At 38.5% G+C, this 26,886-nt stretch overlaps 1 protein-coding gene across 1 annotated transcript in view; it reads right to left on the reverse strand.

Annotated features, from left to right (window-relative positions):
- Positions 1-26,886, reverse strand: part of LOC149936073 (cell adhesion molecule Dscam1-like) — a 93,549-nt gene that overhangs the window by 32,200 nt on the left and 34,463 nt on the right. Inside the window, exons 9-14 of the mRNA XM_090153610.1 lie at positions 18,133-18,264; positions 16,466-16,636; positions 15,288-15,358; positions 9,432-9,675; positions 5,727-5,822; positions 1,428-1,613 (exon numbers count right to left, since the gene is read on the reverse strand). Coding sequence (XP_090009736.1) covers positions 1,428-1,613; positions 5,727-5,822; positions 9,432-9,675; positions 15,288-15,358; positions 16,466-16,636; positions 18,133-18,264 — 900 coding nt within the window. The remainder of the gene's footprint in view (positions 1-1,427; positions 1,614-5,726; positions 5,823-9,431; positions 9,676-15,287; positions 15,359-16,465; positions 16,637-18,132; positions 18,265-26,886) is intronic.

Here is a 26,886-nt window from a genome sequence, read left to right on the forward strand (position 1 = left end):
TAAAATGTCAAACCGTATACCCCAGGCACCGCAGTCACGCATATTGCATTCTGCATGATATATTTCAAGTACAGGATTATATCCGAGAGAGGGCGCTCCGCCGTATTAAATAGAGCTGTCTTCGGGTAATGGTATCCCAATCGAGTGAGGTTATAAAAATATGACCACTGCCAAATGTTCGCTAATACATATACGACCTCGGAGGCCGGGGGTTGAGCCTTTCTAGCTTCTAACGCGAACCGGCGTGGGTCCTAAATTAGCGAGAGAGCTCAGCGGGTTGTTTACTAAACTGAAGAGGAACGAGTGAAGTTTACGCCGTACTAAGAACTGACCCGCGATCTAAGTTCGCCAACTTGGTTGTACCCAAGAACGTATTGCCCGTAATTAATCATTGCGAGAGCAGAGCACGAACGAGGCATTTTCGCGTGCTATTTACGCCTAACGAGTAAATATATATAAACCAAGGATAATAAACAATTAAGGGCCATTAATTAAGATTCTACAGCCCCCTCTGGCGAGGGTTATTACGAACGGAGAAGCGTAATTACGCTTCTATTCTCAACTATTTTCTACTGACCTTTGATTTTATCTCTTTACTCCGTGACTGCTTATCAAAATACGCGTCGACAATTTGGCAAAGAAATAATAGTCTATGGTCAACTTAGTGTTACTCTTCAGCTAGGATTGAACTGAAGAAGTTGCCAGTGATTAAGTTGTCTGGGTCAGAGAAACGTTTATACGTATTATGATTTGGAGGAACTGATATGTAGAATTTTCACGACAGCTCAATTTTTATTTAAATTGTTTTTGTTTAAGTTTGATAGGGTTCGTAACTCTGTTCATAAACAAAAGCAAAGTCCACTAATCGACCTTGGAAATGACGGAGCTCGCCTTAAAATTCAAATTAAACCCTTTGAAGCTTACAGATCATATATTCTCTTCGTCATAGCGGATGAGGAAAGGCGTCTAAAACTCTGGAAACTATCGCGCGAGCATAACGATGTTTACCGCGAGTCTCGAGTTTAATGTCTCGGCTTGTTTGGGTGCTTGGTCGCGTGCCCTCTACGATCATTGGGTTTTAGCCCTCTTCTCGATTTGCAAATACAGGACGCGGCCTAAATGATCTCGAAAGGGGGCGCTCTGAGGATGTTCGTAAGCGAAAAGGCCTCGCCACTGATCGTAAAAGTTGCGTACGAGAGTAATACTTAAGGCGCGCGGCGAACAATAAACTGGCCGGATAAAGATGCTGGATTCCCGAGTTTAAACAACATCTTAACCGCGAAATTTCATCACGCTTCGGCGTATAGGCCTAGCCTACGAACGGAAACTGCCGAATAAGGCGAGTGGGGTGTTAGCCCGTCAAGAACCACGCTACGGAGTGAGGAAGGAAGGAAGAGAAGGGGCGAGGGAGAAGATAGAACACTGACCTTTGCCGGAGGTGGTGACCTGCACGGAATTGCTGGGTTCCCCGCTGCCGACGTTATTAAAGGCGGTCAGCCTGAGGATGTAGGGCGCTCCGCAGCGGAGCGCCTCCACCGTGTAGCCGGATCGAAGCTCGGAAATTTGGATCTCATTCCAACCGCTGGAAGACTCCTTGTAGCGAAGCACAAAGCCTATCCGGATAATGACAGTTATTAGTCACCCGCATCGTCTATCCCCCCCTCCGTTTTGTACTTATAGCCTTCCCGTTTACGTTCTTCAATACATCACCGAACGCGCGACGGTCCCATCAGACATTCGAGTCTAAATAGCACCGACGGTAAAGTCTACGCCCCCTTCGTAACCCCGCTGGGTCCATGCCGCTAACTTAAGCGTCCGCTTAATCAAAGAATAATATATGTATAACGTATGACGAGAAGGGGAGATATAGCGTGACACTCTGTCCTCGCTAAATATACGATACTGTCCTATATCCGACCCTAAAGAATAATAAAGGTCCGCTTGATATATTTACCCTGGTACTTACGAGTGCGCTGGGTCTGAGGACTTCTTCCCAGGCGCGAGGGACGCGTATAAGGCGAAATACAAAAATATATCGTTATATTTTCAACACCGTTCACTGAGGGATTTAATAGTACAGTAACTGCGACGCCATTTTTCAAGGCGATTCCACGCCTTTTTAGAGGTTTAAAGGCCCATTCACACGGTCCAAAAAGTCCAATCGATTTGAGTCGGTTCAACTAGTTGGTCATGGTTATAAAAATCTCGGGAAACCGGCCAACTAGTTGAACCAACTCGATGGACCGTGTGAATGGGACGTCACTCGCGTTAGAGAACGATTTATTCCTCCCAGTAACGTTTCCAAGCAACGATAACTAAATCATTTAAGTTTATAAACTTACATTCGTCTTCCGACAAATTCGCGAGTAGCTCAAGCTTTGTATCCGTTAAATATTAATCAGCCTTTGGAAAATGCGACGCTGACACGCCCTCGGAATCTTCTATACAATGATGACTAAAATAATCTATCATTTTCGCGCCTCATTACCACGCGTCGAAATAAACATATCTAAGTCCAAGAAAATATTCAAGAGGAATTGAAACTTTACTTTCCAGGAGTCGTTATAATAATAATAAGGTTTCAACAGACGAGACTTTCTATATCCTCAGATGAAATTGATATTCTTCTGTAAATTTCCTTTGCTAAAACGTCATAACATAAGGGTTTGTATACGACAATATGTCTACCTACTTATATTTTTTCAATCATTGAAACAATTGAATTCACTAACAAATTGAAACGGTATCAAAAAAAAAAAATATATATATATAGAGCTAGTGGGAAAACGAAAGAAAACTAAATCATCTTTCCATCAAAGTAATAATATAAAAGAAAGTTTCTGGTACATTTTTTAGGTAAAGTTTTATTGGAGAGTTAGATACGAAAGAAAATTCCAAATAACTTTATATACACCAGTACTCTAAATCCGTGCGAAAACCACCCAAATAAAACATCTGGTAATATTTTGGAATGGCGAGTAGCAACGGAATTTCGTAAATAGATCAACTAATAGTCGGAAAGGAGAACGGTGGAAAAAGGAGAAATCAAATCCAAGTTCGCTTTTGTTGTAATTTTATTTTACGTCTGGAATCCATTTAGATAAAACCACATCTGACATTTAGTCGCGAGGCGGGGGTGGAACAACTAAAAAATCCCCGCAGAATCGTCAAAGAGAATGTCAGTGCCTTTGACTCGAATGCCAGCTAAACTTTGGGCTCAATAGTAAAACCGAACTCGCAACGACTAAAAAAAAGAGAGAGAGAAAAGAATGTTAGCCTCAATTTCTAGAAAAGACACACGGAACGAATTTTTGACATTCGGAAGAAAACTCCCTCCAAAAATATAAAAAATGAAACGTCGAAAAAAATGGAGATTTTTTTTCTAACGTCTCTTTTCACCCTTATATAACTTTGCGCCAACAATAGAGTTTTGAATTCGGAGAAATAAAGAAACGAAGAAAGTAATAGCGTGCGGCTTCCCATTCTTCGGTCTCCTTTCTCGGAGACACCGATAGATCTTTGGGGAAAAGGGTAAAGAGCAAACTGAAAGAATAGAGCCAACTAGAATTGTCGCAGACAGGCTCCGAGAAAGGATCGACCCCCCAACCTTCTTCCCGACCCTCTCCCGATCCGTTCCGAAACGTAACGTCTTCTACGGTCGGTGACAGGCAATTCCGCGGCTTTGGCGCTTTATAGCGCGACTCCGAAAATGGAAAAGATGTTATCCAGAATACCAGAACCCAATGTTTTCGTATATTGGACGAGAAAGACCTTCTATGATCCCCCCTTACCATCGTTCTTGTCCCCTCTCGTTTCCACGAGGAAAATAATACGTCCGAGCGCCTGCCAACGACGTTCCGGGTATTTACTAGCCATTAAGCGTAACCCTTGGAGAAATGACGCGGCTCTGCGTTTATTAAGAGAAATATTTCCTCCCATATAATCTCTTTTTATTCGAGGTAATCAAACCGACCTAAACTAGCGGCTTTCACGAAATCTCGGATATCAAAGCTTACGTTGCCGTACCTGGAGAGCTCATTCATTAACTAAGGCTCTATTTTGGGACAATTTTCTTTCTTTTTTCCAGATAATTCAAGAAAAACGAAGCTATTACAACCGCTGTAACGTTATAGAAGACCAAATTAGAAAATCTTTTTAAACCGGTTTCAAATTATAAATTTTCTACCTTAGTAGATTTCAGAAGTAAATGAACCGAAATTATCGAAATAGCGATCAGAATCGGAGGGCGTTTTCCTTATAAAAATGATGAAAAAATCGAGTCAAATAAAAGATAATTTCTATGGATCCCTGTCTTTGGACGCGATAAATTGCACTTGGGAATTGTGGGTATAGCTATTTCTATGCATAAAATATTGTTTCATAAAAACAAAAACTTTTTTCGGTCTAGGAGAGCCCAAAATTTGGTATTCGAAGTCGAAATGTAACTTTATAAGGAAAACGCCTCCAACATGGGGAGTATATAGCAGTCTGATAACTTCGGTTCATTTACTTTTGGTAGAATGTATCTATTCTAGATTGTGGCTATCCAGGGTATTATAGTCGAAGGGGCATATTTTTAGTGCATGAGGGGATTGGAAGCAACGCTAAAAATCATTTTAACATAGTCATACTCCTTAAGTATAAATAAATACATTCTTGGTAATTGGATAATTTGGAAAGGCAATTGTAGAATGATTTTAGAATCCGGATAAACACTCTGATAAATAGAATTTTATAACGAAGGTTCTATAATTCCGTAAACGATTTTTAACGTTAAAAATGTTGAGGACGTTTTAAAATTAAATTGGAACACCTAAGGCTTTGAAAATCGAGAAATAAGGGTAAACAATATTGAATGAGAATTTTAATGGGTAGTTTCGATTATTGGAAAACTTGGGAAAACACGCCCGAGGTGGTATAAACACGCGCTAGATTTGAAACTCTCAGACTACCTTCACAATAAACGGAATAATAATTGGAGGTCGGTATATCTTACGCAAACACCGATTCTCAAAAATAGAAGGGCTAGACATTTCGGATTTTAAATGAATTTAATTGGAAATCCATTTGACGAATATTTTCCAATATAAATGCGTATTTAAAAATATTATTCACCGCTTTCTTCGTAGAGTTCTTTATATTAATTCATAAATTTCTGAATTGCTAATGTGTTTTAGAAAACAACAAATAATTTAATTGGGGTGTTGATGCGGAAATAAGGCGTCATAACGCTACATTGGTTTAATTTGTTGCCCGCTCGAAAAGAATAAATATAAATCTGATTCTATAATATAGTTATTTCATAACCGTATTTTGTATATATAAATACGAGAACTAGGGGTCGTATTCTATCATAAAAAACCTCAAATCCTTAATAAAACTGACGTTAACGATTTTTAAAGTTTAAAACCTACATCAAAGACATCTACCGTCCAAAATTGTAATCTTTTATTTTGGTGGATTCAGTTACTTTCGTCTTATTTATTGCACTTAAGAAAGACGAAAGACCATCAGAAAAAACTTACAATTTTGGACGTTAGATGGCTCTGATGTCAATTGGGCCCCCTTTTATTTCGAAGAAAAAATTAGTCTAAAGTAAATTAACCCGCCCATCCAATTTAGAGCCCGAGAGAGATACACATAGATATATATAAAGCAAGAATGCCTTCGGCTAAAGACCGCAACAAGCGGAGAAGCGAGAGAGAAAGTGGATGAAAGAAACTCACCGCTAACCGGATTTTCGTCCACCGGCATTTCCCACGTGAGAGCGATGGTTGATGACGTCACCGAGTGCAGCTTCAGAGCTGGTTGCCCCGGAGGATCTAACAAGGTTTATAAGAGAGAATGATATAAGTAAGGGACCGGTGAAGGATAGACGGGAAAATAAGATGAGTCGACGGACGCTGCGAGGAAATAATTGCGCCGTTTGAGCGAGGTACGGACACACGCGGAACATTCTATATATAGCGTAGCGGCTATATAGCCAAGGCCCTAGCTTCCTTTCTTCCGAGTCTACTTGGATAACGTAGAGAAAGGAAACGCAACTTTTGATTAATGAGATGCTCGCTATAATTGACATGGCCCGAGAAAAAGTCCGCCACAAGAAATGAGGTGTCATTTTTCATGCCAAGGTTATTTGGAGGTCATCTAAATGCCTCTAGGGCTGGTTAGCCACGAATACTATAAGAAAGCTCTATCTAATATCTTGGTTCTCGTATCTAATATAAGATCCGATTACATCACCGGTATATTTAATTACCTATAGAGCAAAGTTATTAGATCCTTCGGTAAATCGATTCGAGCTTTATTTTTCGTTACGAGTTACGCTACAGATATTAAAGGGGAACGGCCAAGCTTTTCCAAATATGGCCTTATTTCCGTATCAAAAGATTAACAAGACGTTCAATATACTAACACGTACCTTTTTTTGGTCTTGAAAAAAAAACTTTTGGCCCAAATAGTTGAAACGAAAAATAACGCCAGGTGTTTGGGTTTGAATTTTCGCGGCCATCTTAGGGGCTGCCGCCAGCGCCCCTAACCCCATATGAGCGATTTGCGAACTATCCTAACTTTTAAAATCACGCCATTTAGGCTTAGGTCTCTTATAACTGGAACGCGCCGTGCGTGCAAAACATATTTTTCGCGTCTTCAGCAGCGCGCGCTTTTACGTTGTTTTCCTGTCTCACCGACCTCTCACCAGGTGTCGCGGCGGACGTGCGCTTTTCGATTTCCCGAAATTTCTTTATTTTATTAAAAATTAACCACTCAATATTTTTTGATACGGTTTTAGCCATAAATTTTAGATTTTAATGGGCTATAGGGCTATCTAACTGGTTAAAGCTTGACCGTTCCCCTTTAAGCCATAACGAGATTAAGAAATAGGCTGAACACGTAAGAAAATTTCACTACACGCGTGACCTTATTAGTCTTTTCAGTTTACTTAAAGCCACGTAGTGACCATAGCGAAAGGCTGATAAACTTTCGTATGCTAAGTAGACGCTTTGTGTCTTATAATTGGACGAGATAACACATTAGAAAGTAAACGTTAAGTTTTTTTTATAAAGTTGATTTAATTTTAAATAAAAATTAAATAAAATTATTTCTAAAAACTATAGCGGTTAGCTGTAAGATTAACCGATTGGTTTCATTTAAATTTAAAACGCAGTTCACATAAAAATAAATTAAGAAAGTAAACACGCTTACTCTGCTACGTTATTCGTATGAGAATAAAATACGGATATTTCTTAACAGATAGAAATTGGAAGCGCTTGTGAGAAACGCGAAATTAAAATAGTTTTGATTGAAACTATTACCAAATGTATAAAATTTTATATTAACTATCATACAATATTTTCTTTAAAATTATAGGGGGAATTTAAAATACAGACGGTCCCAGAGGCGCTGTTCGTTCCGAGTTAAGACTAATCGAATTTAAATGCAGGAACGAGAGAGGCCATCTCAGGTGTGAAATAGCATCACTTGCCAAAAATGTTCCCTTTGAACTCAGTTTGAAGGTTGTTCCAGACCCCCTAATTCGATCAACGAAGCGAACCATTAGAGAACTGAGAAGGGGGCCAAGCAGACTTCGTATTTCTCCAGATAATTTTCGAATTCTTTGATGTAACGAAAAATACGAATTTCACGATTCTAAAAATAGAAGACTCCGATAGAAATTACGAATAGTAAAGATTAAAATTGAATGAGATTTGGGTTTCAACGCTCCCGAATTATCCGCGCATTTTACCTCCAACTCACGCTTTGGTATTTAATTGTCGAAATCATCGACCAAAATTCTAGCGTATTTTACGGCTTAATCAAACGTACGCGAGGTAGAAAGTTAATTATCTAAATTGTAAAGCCATTTTAGACAATTTTAATTGAGAAATAGCTCAGAAGTCTTAAATAACTCCAACCACACCGAGTGTGTGATCTATTGTATTTGGATTAATAACGATTCGCCTACGCCACGAGAAAACGCGTAGATCCGGGTGGCGCGTTTCTCCCCGAACACGACCATCTGGCCTATTTTCCTATAGCGGGTCTATTACGTGATTATACTGATCAGCTGGTGCTAAGGTCCTTTTTGGCGATGCGCGGGATAAGTGGAGACTTCTGTAGGTGTAAACATGTCGGTGAGGAAAGGAATGAGAACTGACGGCAATAGTACCAGGCGGTGAAGTCGAAGTTATCAGGGGGGTGATTAATGGAATAGCGGACTGGGAAACACCGAGAAATAGCGGCTTAATCACGCGCGGAGACTAATGGGATATTGATTCTCCACGCGCCTCAATCTGCTCTCAAAGACTCGCTTAAAGAGTCTCTCTCTTATAAAAAAAGGGGCCAATAAGCCAGTATAGATCCGTCAATTGGGAAATGGGACTATAGTACACGCCGAACCGAAATTATCTACGCCTAATTTTTCAACGCGGAACTGGCTTGGCATTTTCTTTATCGAGGTTTTATTGGATTGGTTTAAAATTCCTTTATCGTTTCGTGGTTTATATATTACTTGTTTCTATAAAATAAGGGAGGTCATGTGACAATGTTTTGTCTACGTCTCTTAGCTGTAGCACTTGAAGATAGAGAGCACGCGTGCAAGTAAAGCAACAAAAATAACTTTCGCTTGTGACGCAGATAAAAACGATTTATACTTCTATTTTTTATTGAATAATTTCAAAATTACGTTTTTGCGCGCGAAACTACCTTTATATCATGAGGTATAGCTGGCTTAGATTGTTTTTATACCCTAACATGGCGGCGTATTTTCACGCGCAAAATGAATTTAAGATCCACTAATTGTTCTATTTATTTTATAGAAACATCAATTAAAGGTCAGATAATATGATTTATATATTATTGTCATATCCACGAAGCCACAGGATTATATAGGAAAAAATAATAAATGTTAAGCCACCTATTGAGTGTAAACGTAACTATACAATCTAATCTCCAACAAAATTCCCCTTCGCGTTTTAAAGAAGCTAGCTTTACCTCTCTTTTACCATATTCAAAATAAAAACCATAAACACGAAATATTTGAAAATTAAAGCAAGAAAAATATTAATTGAAATCAACTTTGTTCATTGTCCAGGGAACCAGAATTACATAACCACAAGAATTTTGATATCAGAAACAAATTATTTACGCTGCTTCTTTGTTTGAAAGAAAACGATTTCTTAGAAAGTAATTTAAAGATAAGGCATCGAGAAAACCTTCATTATGATAAAACTTTAAACGTATAATATTATAAAGCGCCGAAAAGGAACAAAACAATTATAAAGCCTTTAGGGTATGGGAAGTTTAAAACAATATATAGGCCCATAAAGACGGTCGGATCGAAAACTCAACGGACCCCCCTTTTGAAGAAAGCCTGGAAAACATCTTATACTCGCAACTCGGGGGCCAAAGATAATCCAATTAAGAGTACTCACCAAATTCGTAAGTCTGCACGGCCAGTTCTTCGGAAGCTGGACCAGCGCCTTCGCTGTTAAAGGCCTGAACTAAAACGGTGTAGCGGGAATAGCGGCGAAGCGAGGCGATAATAAACTCTTCCGTGTTCTTATTAGTGTTGACAGTGACGGTACTGTAGACGTAATTCTCCATAGACGCCGCTTCCCGGTAGCCGATGTAGAAGCCGTCAATTAGATGAGGACGGTCGGACAACGTGGCTGGAATCTGTAATTACCGAAAAGGATAGAACATTAACACACCAGCATTCTCAAAGAAGAAGATGCCGAGGCTTAAGACTTAAATTAAAAAAGGTATATAAAACCACGGGCTTTTTTTTATTAACGAACCTAGCAACTGTTTCACCAGTAAGATTGTAGACTAAACTTTTATAACTTCTCTTATCCGAACGCTTTTGAGTAATGAACGGGCTGTATTCGCAGACGGCCAAGGCCTGGTTTCTCTTGGCCGGAAAATATCCTGAAGGCTATGTATGCTAAAAATTCCGCAAGAATTTAATAACATCTGAAGTTTTCACGCAACCAACCGTTATTGAAAGCAGATTTTTCTCTTTTTTTACGAAGCCAAGTCGACGGGAAGATGAAAGAAAAAACGAAACGAGATCCCCCCACTAACTTGTAAGTTTCGCATAAAATAAAAACCCCTGATCTAGCAAAAGCCAGGGAAATATAAAGGAGTATTTAAACTTTCATCTCTTTTTTTAAAATTTTCAAACTCTCCCAAAAACCGGTGGAAAAAACTGGATAGGGTGTCAACAATATGGCTGAGACCGTTTGGTTGTTTCACCTCTCAAACGTTACTATTCGCTGTAAATTTAAATGAAGGCACATTTTAACTTGAGGCATACGTCCTTACGAGAATCGGAACCTGTTTAATAAATGTAATAATCCTATTGGAGGTTTTGGAAATTAATATTCTACGACTACGCAAACAATGTTGGTTTTTTTCATACACACCCTTCGATCGAAAAACGAAAGTGAAGGTTAAAAAAACTCTGGTCGCCGCTTTATGATAGTGAGGGATCCCATTTTATGCTTCTCCGCCAAGAGTTATTTGCCTACAGGGGCTCTTTAAGAGCTACAAAGCGCTTGAAGAAACAAATATAACGAGAGGCGTAGAATGAGCCCTGGATGCCCATCCTCGTATTCAAAGCGATATAAGCTAGCGAGCAGACGCGAAACAGAAGAACTAGAGCAAGAATAAGTAGCAATTTCGCCAAATTCCTTCGCTTATTCGTTATATATACGTTCGCTTTAAAGGAAAAAAAGCGCAAATAGAAAAGAAAGTAATAGTTTATAGAAGCCGTTTTCACTCTTCCAAAGTGCAGCATCATATCTGGCCAAGCTATTATTCGAATGTATTTTAATATCGTTTATAGATACATATATATATATATATATATATATTCTGTAGTATATATAAGACGTGGGGATAAAAATTTGATTTATTCTATTCTTTAGAGTGGAATGATTGATGGGGTATTAGAGAAGCCGCGCGCTTCTCCCGGATCGTCCCCTTTCCCCGGCTCTCTCTCTCTCTCTCTCTCTCTCCCTCCGAACGCAGACGAAATAGAGAAATGAAAATAGCTCTTCTTTATCGTTCTATACATGTATAGATAACACGTGATATTGGGTTGTCTAATAAGATTTCAAACGTCTGTCTGTCAGGTATGGAAAACAGAACACCCCCTTCTAAATATATTCACGTACTGCAGTAGATAAAGATGTTTAGTTATAATGTAAATTTGATTGCGCTTATAAGGATAAATTCTTATAAATAAAAGATGTTCGCTCTATTTACAGCTGAGGTATCTTAAAACAAAGTTTCTAAATGCTTAAGAATAAGTTTATTTTAATATTAAACCGCTATTGAATATGGTAATTAAACCTGCTTATTACGTCTAGGTTTCTTTTAATATTTACCAATTTTTAAACATGGTTATTACGTCGAAAATTCTTTTAGTATTTACCAACTATTAAAATTATTTTTTAAATAGTTATTAAACTATTAAACATGATTATTACGTCTATACTTCTTTTAATATTTACTAAACTATTGAACCTGGTGATTAGTCCATACTTCTTTTATTATAACCAACTATTGAATATGGTTATTACTAAAAGAAGTATGGACTAATCACCATTTCCAATTGATGATTATTATCAAAAGAAGTATGAACTAATCACTAATTATTTATAAAATCATTTTTAATAGTTGGTGAATATTAAAATAAATTTCGACGTAATAACATTGTAAAGTTATTCCTAATAAAATAAATCTAGATATATTACAATGTTTAATAAAACAATATGGACTAATCACCAACTATTAAACATGGTAATTACCTCAAGATTTATGTTAATAGAAATCAACTATTAAACATGGTTATTACCTCTAGATTTATATTAATAGAAATCAACTATTAAACATCGTTATTACCTCTAGATTTATTTTAATATAAATCAACTTTTAAACATGATTACTATTTAAAATCGACTTAAATAATCGAAAATGAAATATTTGGTTAGTCTGTCTACATGCCATAGAAAAACAAAGCTATATTCTTTAGATGAAATAAAAGTAACGAAGAAGCGATTGCTAAAAGTTTCGACAGGGCTACATGTAGCCCTTATTCGATCGCACGAGGTATAGCCAGCAAAACCAGTGTAGAATTATTCCAAGAAGGAAGAAAAAACGCCCCTATTGTGTTCGAGAAAGTTCGAGTAAATCACTCCTCTTTCTCTAAATCGTAACACAAAACTCGTACCAGTAGTTCCGCTTTCCATTTGGTTTAACAAGGTGTACATCAAAATAAACGACCCTGGCGGAGGAAGAGAGGAGCGAGATGACGGCCGGAGCACTGGCGATCTCGTGGAAAACGCTTAAAATATTACGGACGATTTCTCAAATTATAACGACGCCAGCGTTCAGAGACTTATTACCCCGAAGCGGGCCGATATTGGAAAGTACGCCACGACAGGTACTGCCTCTCCTCAGCCTTCCCTCGAGCCAATAACGTATTAGCTCAGTAAATCTCAGGGAACTCATTCGATATCGCCGGACACCGAAAACAGATCGAAGTTACGCGAGGAAAAGCGAACGCGATGGTTCCCTTAAGTCACTGTGCGGGGATTTCGATTTTATTCGCCAATTAACCTCGCTAAAAACAGACAATATACGGTGGTGGAAATTTCAAATTAAGACTAAATAATGTCAAAAACACTATGAAATGGACAACTGCTAAAGCGCACTTTAATTTTATTGAAGAAAATGCATTTGCATGAATTTAAGTTAAATAAATAGGAGTTGGATACTTGCAAAATTTGTTTAAGGAATTTTAAATTTAAAATGTGATTTGGGAAATCTGATACTGGTTTTGAGATTTTAAAAGTATGATTATGGTGTTTATTTTGAGATTTTTTATGCCGATTTTCATAATTTAAGATTTTAAGATTAAACTTTTCGTCCAGATTTCGGAATTTTGAAGTTGGTTTCAAGATTTCTAATAATATTATGTCCTTTGAATGTACGTTATTTTGACGAATGTCCGACCCCTCACAAAGAACACATGTTGGAGACAGCATCCAACAACTGAAGAGACTTATGCAGCGGATGTACGCACGACGCGTAACGTTTTGAAATATCCTTGGGACGGAAACGTCGATCGTGCCCAAAAACAAATATGTGTCTCAGTCAATACAAGGTGACGTCTCGCTTGGTTAGACCGAAAAAAATATTTATTTCGAAACGAACAAGCAGACAATACGAAAACGTCTATTGTATGACGTCTGAGAAAACAAATATTAAAAGATTAGTGGCAAGGGATTCTTCGAAACGTCGTTTCAACTCGTATGTTTGATTACTAGTCTCCCAGGGATTAACTTCAGTCTTCTTCTTCTCGAATTTATTTCCTTTAAGACAAGCGTGCCTTTGAAATAGTAGCTGATACCGGTCTGCGTTAAAATCGTTCAACGAAGCGAGAGCCAAAACGCCTTTATATTAATAGTGAAAGTTTGAGATTTTTGATAGAAATCAGAGCGTAAAGTAAAATCGAATACTGGGCGAAATTGAGATGAAATACAATAGTCTACCAGAAAAGAGACCAAAAGAATAAGAGAGAGAGAGAGCAGCCAAGTCTGGAAAAAGCAGATGTTCGAAATATATATGGGTCTCTTTATAAAGTCGGTGATAAAACGGCAGATTTTCTGCACTGATTGTGGTTGGGAATAGCGGTCTAGTCTCGCCTGAGAGCGCTTTAAAGCTCTCTACATAACTAGGTGGAAAGATAACTTATACGTGTAAGGATCTAGCCCAAAATCAACTGACTTTTCCTATAAAGGCAAGAAACGGAAAAGTGTGTACGTAAAGGACGTTAGACGGCATTCTAGTTAAACGTCAACCAAACATCGTCTACTTACGCGCTTTAAAGCGAGGCGAAATATAAGCGGCAATTTTTTCGCTCGCTTTTCTCTCTCAAAGATCGACGAAGCGTGAAATAGAAAGAGGCTGAAAAGTAGCTGTTATGCCTGATGTCGATGGCTCGCGGTTTTACGAGCCACTCGAGAAGAGGTTAGCTCTCTTAACTTTTCGTTTTCGCGCTCCTTGCAGCCCTCTTTCGATTTTAGAAATGAGACGGAGAAAGTTAGACCCGAAGGTCGGTCTGCCAGTTAAATTTTGGCGGGGCGACGCGTTATGATTAATGAATGTGACTTTTTACTCTGGTATCCAACAAAGTTTCCCTCTTCAAGAACTAATTCTTTCCTTTTTGATACATATTGCATTGAAAAGAATGACCGAGCGAGATAGACGCGCTCGTAGCACGATTAATGATTAGGGCAGTTTGCTTATCCGCGAGGCGGACGAGTTTTTATCCCGGAAGTTTTACCTTCGCCCAGCAGGGAGGAGTAGAGATAAAAAGTACCCGACTCTCCCATTTATATCGCCATATCGGTTATAAATGATCGGAGCCACGGGGAAAAAAATTTAGCTGAGTTAATATTCCACTATCTAAATTAAAATGCCTTTGAGCATTAGCGTGGCTATCGCGATATTCGCCAGTAATAGTACGACCAACCCAGTAGCGTTAGCAAAATATTATAATATAAGACCCAGTTTAAGATGTCCATTATCTGGGATGTTCAGGACTACAGGGATCATTCCAGCGGTACGACCACTATAGTTAAGATAATCATTTATACTAAATTTACCGCTTGGATGGCAATCATAAATAGCCGTATTTCTCACTAATTATAGGCGAGTTTTGACTTCAACCGCAAAAATTGAAAAATTATATCAATATCCTCAAACTTAGCTATAAATGGTTCAAACAAAGCTTAAATTCGTATAATAACACTAAATTGCGGATCAATGAAGTGGGAGGGACGAGCCGTCTGTGTTTGTAGCTAGATAATACAGTGGCTCGAAACGTTTAAAGTCATTAAGGCGGCATCGAAATTCCGACTTATCAGACAAAAGCCGCTTTCGTTGGACCATCCCTGATAGAAATCTCCAAGTTATCCGATACAACGAGGCAAAGGTAACGGTATAGGTTAGAATTTATCGTAGCTGTCATTTGTAAGTCTAATCAAAGGATCATCGATTTTCGTTTAGTCCGACAGTAACGCGTGACGTGGTTGTTGAACTAGAAGCGCGGGTCGCGCCATCTGTCCGCGCGAGGAAATGTATTCTAGCGGGTATAAGTGATTAAAATGCCACGGTGGATATCATTGGTGGATATCATTTACAGCTCAATGCGCGAAAACGGTAATGACTTCTTTGATGGAAAAGCGGAAACGAGAAAATAGAAATAAAATCCTTACTTTCCACGATACTTTGATGGCAGTCGAGTTCAGAGCGACCACAGTGACCTCTTCCGGCGGATGGCGAGGAGCTGCGATGAAAAAAGGAAATGGTTGTAGTGGCAATCGATGAAATTTTAAACCTCAACTTCATATCTCATTGTGTCATAATAACAGTTATTATAATAATAATAAATATTTTCCATTGTCATTTGGATTTCCCTTATACCGCGTTTGAAAAGATACGGCTGAATTAATAATAATTATTTTAAATTTCACGTTGATTAAAACGTTTAGGGTCAAAATGGATAACTAGTTTTGTAATAAATTATTTCTGCTGGCTCTACCAGCTTTATCGACTTTCGGGCCATTAAGTAAAGCGTCATCTTCCCGTAATATTTATAAATTTTAAAACGACGTAAATTTAGGTAGATTTTAAATCAACTGATTCGGTAATATTCTCGATTAACCTAACCGTAAAGAGTTCTAAATTGCATAAATTAAAATAAAATTAACATTAGCGCATAAGGAAAACCGATCGAAGTATCGAGCGAAACAACAATCTTTAAGGCAAACCGAGAATGGTTAGCTAATACGCAATCTAGGTAAGCACTATCGATTTCGTCGGCTTGTTTCGCCCCCTGGCGGACAACACCGGAACTTTCGGAGGTCGTCTCCTAAAAGAGATCGATCGTCTCCTAAAAGGATCGATAAGGATTCCAGAGTACTACATATATTGATCCAAATTTAAGGATGCCACAGAGGCAGATACCGCCATCTAGCGGCGGAATGCGCCCAAATTAGTCATCCTTCTAGACGTCCTGTACAAATTTTGAACATAGACGGCCTCGTCTTCGTAAAATCACGCCCCCGCTAAGCCGACAGTCGTTACTCAATAGCAACGAGCGCGAAAGGCGCTTAAGTCGTTTCCGAGTCTAAAAGGGTTCCTCGATGAAGGGAGTCTTCGTTAATTAAACGTCCGCCCCCCTTTGAAAGCAAAAGCCATAATTTAATAATTCACTTTGGAGTTAACGTACCCAGGGAATTTTAATCCCGTTTGCTCGAAAGGCGAAATACGTCCGATGCTACGTTAGAATAAATATTTAATACTCCCTTTAAATTTAAATAATTCGTAATTAATGGTGACGAAATATATACGCCTGAGCTAAAGCGTTCGTTTCATTATCATATATATATACCTCCTTTTCTTGTAGTTACTTCCAAGTCCCGCGAGGCGCCGCTGACGCCTAGAGCGTTCTCGGCGGTTATTTGAAATTTATACGTGGTTATAGGCTCCAGGTCCGTCAGCGTGATCGTTGTATCCTCTCCAGACAGACGCACCTCTTTTCCCGGGTTGCCTATCCACTGACCTACAGCAGATTGACCAAACAAATAGAACAAACGCAAAATTATATTACGCACCCGTGTTGCATTTTCGCGTGGTAGAAATATAAACAAGAAAACTTATAAAGTAATTTTGTTAATTTTAATAACGAGACACACCCTAAATTCTTTATAGAGTCGTACAGCCTAAATTAATTATCTATGATAGATTAATCCATCATCAGGTAATACAGTTTTATATTGAAAATGAAGTTTTATTTAGTTAGGAAAATAGGTGAAAACGCCTGTACAAGTGTTCCACACGCAGCACACCAGTGTCCAGGGAGAAGTTCATTTACAAGATTAGGCCTGCTAGCGCCATCTATGTGGCCACCCAGTAAAAATCACTCACGCAAATACCGTAAAACAGCCTATAATTAATTATCGAAGATTACTCTATCATCAGGTAATACTGTTTTATATTGAATATTAATTTTTATTTAGTAGGAAAAAATAGGTGGAAACGCCTGTAGAAGTGTTTCAAACGCAGCACACTGGTGTCCAGGAAGAAGTTAATTTACAGGATTAGCCTTACTATCGCCATCTATGCAGATATCCTGGAAAAATCACATGCAAATATGGTAATAGCTTCGGATTAAGATACGTTTAAAGGACTTAATAAGTTGCCAACTCCCCTATAAAAAATCAAACTGTAAATATAACTAAATATACTCTTGAAGTTTATCGTGCACAAAAATAGCGAGCAAATGCGATCCGAGATTATCCATCGTCACGAGAAAAAAAAATGACATCCTTCACTTATTTAAATACAAGATCCCAAAACGTAGTAACAGATGTTTTTGTTTCATTTTTCAAACAACTCCCCGAAAGAAGAGCAAACCTTACAAACTGAACATATTTATAAAAAAAAAATCAAGGAATTTCTTCAGAACACGAAAAGTCCATCCCAACGCCGCTAGAGGGTGATGTAGCACACATCAAGTTTCGCAAAATGTCACATCTTGAAAGTGACTACTAGCGGAGAGAGATAGCGGAGAAAGCGGTATTTAAATAACGCCCTTTAAAAACGCGACTCGGGATAAGAATAAAAAACATCAGTTCAGGCTTAAATACTGCATAATAAAATATAGAATGGAGTGACATTTTGAGGATGGAAAAATACAAAATTGATGAGGTTCGTATATACCGAATTCAGCCGCCACTTTTACCCAACTTTAGTTTTATTCCGTTCCGAGTATATACAGAGAGAATAACGTGCGAAGAAGGAGTGGCGCTTCCCTTACATGATGGATGATTCACGTCCTGAATAAAATTATTTCACTCTCATATTTTAAAAAAATGGGAAGTAAAATAAATTTTAAAACTCGGGTGACCTAAAAATTCTGTCAGAAATATCTTTCTTCTACCACCTATTCATACTGGCGTCCCAAAACCTCGCGTGTAGTCGCGATACACTTCCGGAAACGTAGACTTCACTCTACTCCAGAATATCGTGTACCTACGAGTTGACATTCATTTTTACCTTGTTCGTTTTTGTAGGAGATAGTATAGCTAGTGATGGGCGAATTTCCGTTAAAGGGCGGAGTCCACGTGAGGGTGATGGCCGAACTGGTGACATCCATGGGTCGCGGATCCGAAGGGCTGTCAGGAGGCTCTGCAAATAGAGACACAAACGTTCAGCTTTAAAGCTTTCAGGTAAAATTAATAATATATATATATATATCTAAGGCTTATGAACTAAAGCCTTTGTTCGCCATGAAATACCGACACTTCATTCGACGTGAAAAATGATACTAATTATATACTTTGGGATAATTACGCTTTAATTAAAGTAATTGAATGTTTGGGTAATTTTTGAAGGGAGTGGTCGTTTCGTGGCGCTGCTGGTGACGTAAAAAAGAGTTAAAAAAACAATGTCGGCTCTGAGGGTGGGAAGGATTTACTGAGAGGCGCTAAATACATTTTGATAGTCGAAATTTACTACCTATTCCAACACTTGATTACTGAGTCGCTACCAAGGCTAAAATGTTGAATATAAATTACTATTTTGGGGTGGAGGAGTGGTTAGCAAGAGCAACCGAGATCGATACCAGGTTGCGCCACTAACAAGGAGAGTACCCGAGGTGTTTACTGCCGATTTTGTTCCAAGTCGGGCGTAATGTAGACCTATATGAGATATGAAATTTCTCAAAAGGAGATGTTGCATTACCCATTCGATTTGCCATTGTAACCGAAAATGTTTTTGACCACTTAAAACAAAAAATCTCCATTTAAAAAAGCATTTAGATTTTTTTTTTTAATTTGAAAATCACGAAATGGTTAATTTGGACCACATTTAGGTAAATTTCATCAAGTTTGGGTAAATTGGAAATTTTTGGGGTAAAATTCTAAGAATGTTTGGGTAAAATAAGGAAAAAATCTTATTTTTGTTTTAAGTGGTCAAAAACATTTTCGGTTATCATGGCAAATCCGATAGGTAGTGCAAAGTCTCCTTTTGGAGAATTTCATATCTCATATAGATTTACATTGCGCTTCGACTTGGAACAAATCGGCAATAAACACCTCGGGTACTCTCCTTGTAAGTGAAAACTCGGAACAACTCTTCCTGCGTCCAGTTTGCAAGTTAAATATGGTGTTATCATTTCCATAAAAAATTGTCAACCTTAACGGTAATAGTAAGTGTAGGGAGTTGTTGGCTCGCGTTACACGAATGGCCATTTTAACCCGGCCCCCTACAATAATGGCCATAAAAATAGCTAGACAACTTCAATCATCTAAAGACATACGTTACATTATACTAACTTAACACTAACTTAAAACTAATTACACTGAAGACTGATATAAATTAAATTAGGATTAACACAGTTTAGCGTCTTATGGCACTCGAGTTAACAGACATTGTAGCGAGTCTCGAAGATTTACGTGGAATTAAGGTTGTTCACGTAGAATCTGTGGCAGCTTGTATACGATGGATATGAACTCTTTGTAGAATCACTCTATATGACGGGTAAGGTGAAGTCGTTCAACCGTGAATACGGATTTCTTCACCGTTTATTATACAGTCATATTTGAATGTCCGCGACTATTTTCATACAAAAATTATCATTTTAGTTCGGTACTTACATTTGTTAGTAGATTCAGGCTATTTCGATCAGCCGTTAGAATTTTTTTAATAAAACCTTTTTTTTTAAAAGTTTCTTTTCGCCGGATCTCATTTACGTAAAAATGTCTCCTCTCACGTTAGCCACATTAATGATTAAATAAAAATGTCCAACTTATACGAAACTGTCTTATAACACTAATACAATATTAACAATTATGCAAAATAAATATCTAATAATAAACATAGATACAAAATAAATGTCTAACAATAAACATAGATAAAAAGTAAATGTCTAATAATAAACGTAGATAAAAATAAATATCTAATAATAAACATAGATACAAAATAAATATCTAATAATAAACATTGATACAAAATAAATATCTAATAATAAACATAGATACAAAATAAATATCTAATAATAAACATAGATACAAAATAAAAAAATAAAAATGGTTTTTACATCTTGTTATCTATTTTATTTTAGAGTTGTGCATTTTAGAAAGTGCTCTTAAGCCTTTTAATTGTTAATAGTTTTCCGAAACATACCCGGATACGAAAAATCAAACTTACCAAACCCTTAAATTCGTTAATTAATTATTTATGGCAATGCTAATGGCTTTAGGTTTAATAATTAAGGAAAAGGGCCGTATAAATGTGGCAAATAACGTGGAATTCCATTTTAAAATTGTGGCCCTTATCAGCCACGTTGATATAAGTTAGTCTAATTAAAGTTCCCACGGAAGCGTCAGGTCATGGCTTATTAGACGAATAGAACCACAATTTATCCCGGTATTTAGCAGTTTTTATTCTAAAATGTGGCTAGCTAGATGTCACTACTATCTGCTTGTATACAAGCGCAGCTGCAGTTGAGCTAAGTGTATAAGCGCCCACGTTAGTCCCCGGAGAGATATATTTATCCGGGAATACGCGTAGCGAACAGGCAGGCTGCTTGTCTTCCCAATGTCCCCAGTTCGCGAGGGCTCTTCCGGAGATTTAAGATGTTACGGTCTATCCATAATCCTGCGGTTATAGCTTCCTCCATTTACGTTGGCGTCACTACGCGGAGTGCGACTAATTCTAGCCCTAACCCGGTGTATCGCGGTGCAGAATTTCTCATTAACTACACCGATATTTCAAGTACCTAACCAGTTCTCAATGTTTTATGGAAATTGAGTTTACTATTGGCAAAGGTTATTTTGTATTTACCACTCGAACCTTTACGACGTAGGGTTGCGTCTAAAACCGTCAAAACATGATATACAAGAGCAGTGCAAAGTTTACTATAGCCAAACTTCAATCACCATTTATTTAAAATTACCATAAGCGCTAGAAATGTATGTTAACAACAATTTAATGACGTAGAGTCAATATTTAATATTTACTACGTTACCTAGAGTGGTCTTATAAAATGGGGCTTTTACGGGTTTGAAATAGGCCCTACAAGATGGAAGAAAGTTATTGTTAAATATTATTAAAAATTACAGAATTTAGAAGCTGATGAACCCAAAACCTCAGAGAACGGAAGAGGACATGACCCTCAAAGCAACTTAAAACCTATATATATTATCCAATTAACCTTTGGATGGGCACTTCATCTTCTCATTAAGGGCAACTGGAAAGTTCTCCACTCACCACGCGTACAATGAGAAAGAGAGAGAGAAAGCTTCGATTTTCGATCAGCGGGGAACATTGCGGATTTGAGCCTCGTAAAATCCCTCTTCTCCGCGAACTCTCTCGGCTCATGGGCGGCTGTCAATGCTTTTGATGGATTCGGTCGCGTCGACTAATCCTCGAACTTAGGAGGGAAATAAACAGATAATGGATAGCGGTTATATCACCATTCCAACACATAGTTTAAGCTCCGGCGATGTCGGTTGAGGGTTGGGAGTTTAGCGGGGAGAAGGCACGTAGCGAAACCTGGTCCGGAAAGCCGCGGCGTGAGAACAACATAAGCCCGGAGAGAGACGAAGCACCCGTTTCCTTCGTGGAAGGAAGGTAGCCCACGCTGGGTTTGACAAATAACCCCGCGATAAGCTATAGGCGTTATCGTTGTGGAAACAGGTAAAGCGTTCAGAGACCTTGTTTGATTAGGGTCTAGAGCTTCCGGATTTTTTCAGTCCCCCCTTTCCCCTACAGTGCGATATTAGGGAGGTCGAGCTCGCTACTTCCCCAAAACTGATGGAGCCGAAAATTGAGGAAAAATCAAACAATCCGGCGCCCTATCCTCTTCTCGCTCTTCCTCGCTCCTACGCGTGCATGCCCCGCGTCAACACATCCGGAGTGTGTCGTCGTTATTTATGCGCCTGGCCAGGGTGATAAAATTACCATAATGGATCCTGCCTCAAAAATATATTATATCGAGACACAGAGCGGACCCGTTGAATGAATATAAAAGGGCCATTTCGGCGGGCCGACTCGGAAATTTAAAGTTTCGCGAAATCTTTTAATACGCTGCCCGCTTTAAAACTATTACAGTCATTCAAAATGACAAAATGGGCCACTTTTCCCTGTCCAGGAAGATTTCGAGGGCGAAATAAAACGAGGGTAAACAACCCGAATAAAATCGTCGACTTTGAACAAAGAAATCCGGATATTCTGTAGTAGGGCTGTACGAAAGTACAAAGTCTGAAACAAAATTTACTTAAATCAAATCGAATTCGCTGAGGGGAAACCCCTTCCCACTCGACATTTAATTTGATTCTTTAGTCTTTGACCCTTTGGGCAATTTTATCGCGATTCCTTCGGAGTTGTTGAACTTTACAAAGTTTTGAAGTCTATGAGAAAAAGACTTCAAAAAAGAATAACGGCCAAGAGCGAGGACAAGAAGTCTCTTTCTTTTTCCGCGGGAGAGCAGCCAGCGAGTAATTAAAACACGCCGTCATCGCTCTCGCTCGCAGTTTGTTCGTTGAAGATATTCATCTCATTATTTGTCTCGCTACTTCAGAAACTCGTTAGTCCTCGTCCTGAGCCCCAGAAGATCTCGGGTCTCCACCCTCGGGCAATCTTTCTCTTAACCCCGTACTCTTCTTATTCATAGTTTCAGCGGACTGTCTTACCACCGACGCAAACTGACTCTAAGCTGTCTAAACTTCGTCGCCTCTTTAACCTAATCAAGATCGACAAAACCGACGACTAGACCAATAAAAATTGGAGCAAGTTACCCCTAAAATAAACTGTCCCAAAATGTGTAGTAAATTTTAAAAGGGTCCGCTTTAATAAAATGACCGTATATATATTCCGTAATGAAACGGATGAAGATTTTTCTCCGTGCCACAATTAATTAGCAAACCAGAGATTCATTGTATAAAGTAGCTATTCAACACGGGCGCGCGGTGTCGTTCATAAAACAACGCGGGAAACGGGCCTAATTATCCTTTATAGAGCGCAAAAAAGGCGTTCTTTCATTACATCTTGGCCGCCGTCGGTGGAGATATATCCCGCACCAATTAGCGAGCCAGCGTATTAGTTGGTCTAAAATGGGCCACTGAAGGCGGCCGAGCCCATAAATGGAAGAGAGATTGAGACCTATGCCGGGAACAATTCCTTCCTCTTTTTTTCGGGTTTAGCAAGAAGGAAAGGGCGAGGGTGGGCTAATATTCCCGCGCCCATTGTGTCGGACCTCGCGAGGAGAAGAAGAAGCCGTTAAATAGGTTAGAGCCCTACCAAAGAAAGTAAGAGAACCCGCGCGACGAGAGATATCGCGGAAGAAGTAGCTAAGGCCAGATGCCTACGTCTGCTTAATAAACGAACCCTAACAACACAGTGAGCCAGAAACCCAGTCGAGCGTGTACAAATTTGGACCTGACCACACGCGGCACGACCCTTTGGGTCCTACCTGTCCGAAAATTTCCGCGCTCGATATTGAACGAGACGCGAAAAAGAAGCGAAGTTAGGCGCTTGGTTCGGCGGCGTCTTCTCGTTATCTGGCAACGGGAGCTCCCCTTTTCAATATACTGGCTCGGTTCGGATAAGTACCTCGGGGCCCCCAGGGACCGAGAATTTCCCATCGCTCTCCTTTCTCGCCGCTTCGTACTTCACCCTCTTCGTAATTAACCCAACTCACCGTCGTCTTTTCCCTTGACTTGTCTAGGGATCGCGCCAGCTCCGGACTGCCTCGTTCGCGATGGAGATATACTACCGCTACTTTCCGCGTGTCTAGTCCTCCTATCTCCGGTATCACGCTTCGCTTTCAGCAACGCGGACTTCACACCGTCGCCGCCTTTGACTGTACCACTTCCCGAAGCGTCTGTAAATACAGCGTATATAAAGGGGGCCGCGCGGGGTTAACTAGCGACAGAAAAGAAAAGAGAGCGCCTAAAATATGTATAAGCTAGCGGGAATCCGGTTGAGTGCGAATAAATTCGAGTTTCGTCCGCTACAAAAAGGATAAAACGTTCTCGCCAAGTTATTTGACAGAATTTTTGCCTTCGGGGATTCGCGGAATGGAAGGCTAAGAGCGCCGAACAAGGACACTGTTTCGGGTGAGATCTTTTAGTTTTACAGTACACGTATTTGAGGTTAGTTGCGCCCTACAGCTTTATATCCTGGAGCGGCCGAGAGTCCGGAGAGTCGTCGAGGGATTCCGAATCTCTCTCCACCACTTTCTCTCTCTCTCTCTCTCTTACGTCTCGTATATTCCACCGCTGTCCGTCGCATTTGCATAACAATAGATTCGGTTAAATTAAGTCTTAAGCTATGGGCTTTTTCCTATTGCGAGCGGACAGCCTGCTTGAGGGTCAATGGTCGGTCACTTCCGTAATGGACTCGCGCGGACGCTCCGATTAAGTACCAGGCACGTTCGGTTTGTTCTTTGGTCGGACAGATCTAATTAGATGGACTTTCGTCCGAGAACAATTATTTTAACAGTTTCCGACTGCGATTAAAACTATGTTTTGGTTAGTTGAATTAACCGATACATTTTGTCTCGTGGTCATGAATTAAAGAAACGGTAGTGTACAAAGACACAAAGACCCTTTTAAGAATTGGTTAAATTAATAATTATAATCAGCTAGGCTAATACTCAAGGCACCACCTCAGGTAGAAATATCACGTACATATTACGTGTTTTATCGAGGTTTCTTAAACGTTTACGAAACACGTTTGGTAAACGTTGATCATATCACCAGTTAGCACGTGTTTCACCACGTAGTTTTTAAATGTTAAATTACGCGTACATTTAGATTATAAAAAGCGCCTATTAAAGTATTGGTGGCTAATTAATGATACATTAGAAAGAGCAAACACTTTATAGCAACTACAGAAAATTTCATCAAAATCGGTTAAGTGGTCTTTGAATTATTATAAAAAGAAGTTGAAATGGTGGAAATCGAGTTTTTCGGCGAATTTCCAGGCTTTCTCGGCACCCATGACGTCAGATTAAAAGCGGGTTAAAAAGTCCTACGCAGTAGTAATTGAAATAGGCATACACAAGCCTACGTAGTAGAAAAACGATATGAAACCGAAGGCTCCCCGTAAATTTTTTGTTAAACGTCGGGTCGCGCGCGCCGCTTAGCGCGCGCGTAAAAAAAATATTTTTTATTTCGATAATAAGCCTAATATTATGATTAAAAACCTCTGGTTTGAAAACTTCTGCAAGTAAACAGAATCCCCCCACTTCAGTTTCTTCTATTTTAGGAATAAAACTACAGCTTTGATTTGCCCCAAATTGCTCGTGCTATACGGAGGCGAGAAATTCGCCTAAAATTTCAGGATTTTGAGGAGCGAAAAAGGTCAGTTTCGGACTCAAAGTTCATACACTTAGGCTTGGAAATTTGTTTCGACAATTACATTTTTGGAAAGAGAACGTCCCGGGCTTCAAAACAAGCCCGCATTCATTCGTTTTTATTTCTATCGATTTTTCGTTCAACCAACACTTTATCGCAATAATTTTGAAAACAATAACCGTGTATTTTATTTAAATTATACCGTATTAATCAGCGATTTTGCGTGTATTAAGGAGTTATTTTTGTGTATTTAGCGGTTAATTTCAGTTAATTCAAGTATTATTTTGCGTAAATTAATTGCGTACAATCGGTTTTTTTCGTTGGTCAATCGTTTGTTTTGCTTGCATTAATTGTTTATTTTGTTTATAGTAATTGGTTATTTTGTGTGCATTTATTTGTTATTTTGGGTACATTAAATTAATATTTTGCGTGAAGTAATTGGTTATTTTGCGTGAAGTAATTGGTTATTTTGCATGCATAAATTAGTTAGTTTTTGTGCAATAGTTGACTATTTTATTGGTTATCTTACGTGCATTAATTGTTTAATGTTTTAACTTTCCGATGAAAAGGTACACATTATACGATGAACTTTCGTCCAATACTAGATAAAATGAAGTTATTGGAATGCAATACATTTATTGATTGTGTTTTATATTGATAAATAATTTGTTCAATAGTGCATATCTTAATTTTCGTTTTCTTTAGGACTAGAATGCATCAGACGTAAACAGATAATGTCATTAATATCAAAATCATATGACTAAGAAACCACTTCTATACCTCTTTAAGGCAGTATTTCTTAAATAGATCTCCATTCTCTATAATTATGCCCAATTATCTTACAAATTGTAGGTGAAGGTTGTACGACACGAAATATTATATTAAAATTAAAGATATACTTTCATTAAATTAATGAATAGATCTTATAAAAGCAGTTTTTCAAAATATATTTACAAAAAGCTTTTGAAATCTTGAAATGGAGACCTTTTTAGCGTTTGATAGTGAAACAATCTTTCGGAAAACAAAAGTTTAATACATGCAAAATAATAGATTAATGTATTCGAAATAATACCTTTGTGCACGCAAAATAAGTGTTTATTACTAGAAAAATAACCTCTTATTGTATGCCAAAAATCCGCTTAATACACGAAAACTAACAGCAAAATATACTACAAATAACCTATAAATTCATGGAAAATATCGCTTAATACAAGGAAAATAACCAATAAGTTCACTCAAAATAACGAATTAATGCACGACAGTAACTTATTAATGCACGGCAAATATCCCTAACTACGTGAAAAATAACCAATTAATGCACGCAAAATAACCCTTTATTGCACGAAAAAGAAGCGTTTGACACACGAAAAATAACAAATTAATATACTCGAAATAATCTCTTAATGCATAAAATTGAACCGCTAAATACACGAAAAATTATAGCAGC

This window comes from Leiobunum rupestre, chromosome 7 (assembly GCF_980474605.1).
Source record: "Leiobunum rupestre chromosome 7, qqLeiRupe1.1.hap1, whole genome shotgun sequence".
NCBI classification, from domain to species: domain Eukaryota; kingdom Metazoa; phylum Arthropoda; class Arachnida; order Opiliones; family Sclerosomatidae; genus Leiobunum; species Leiobunum rupestre.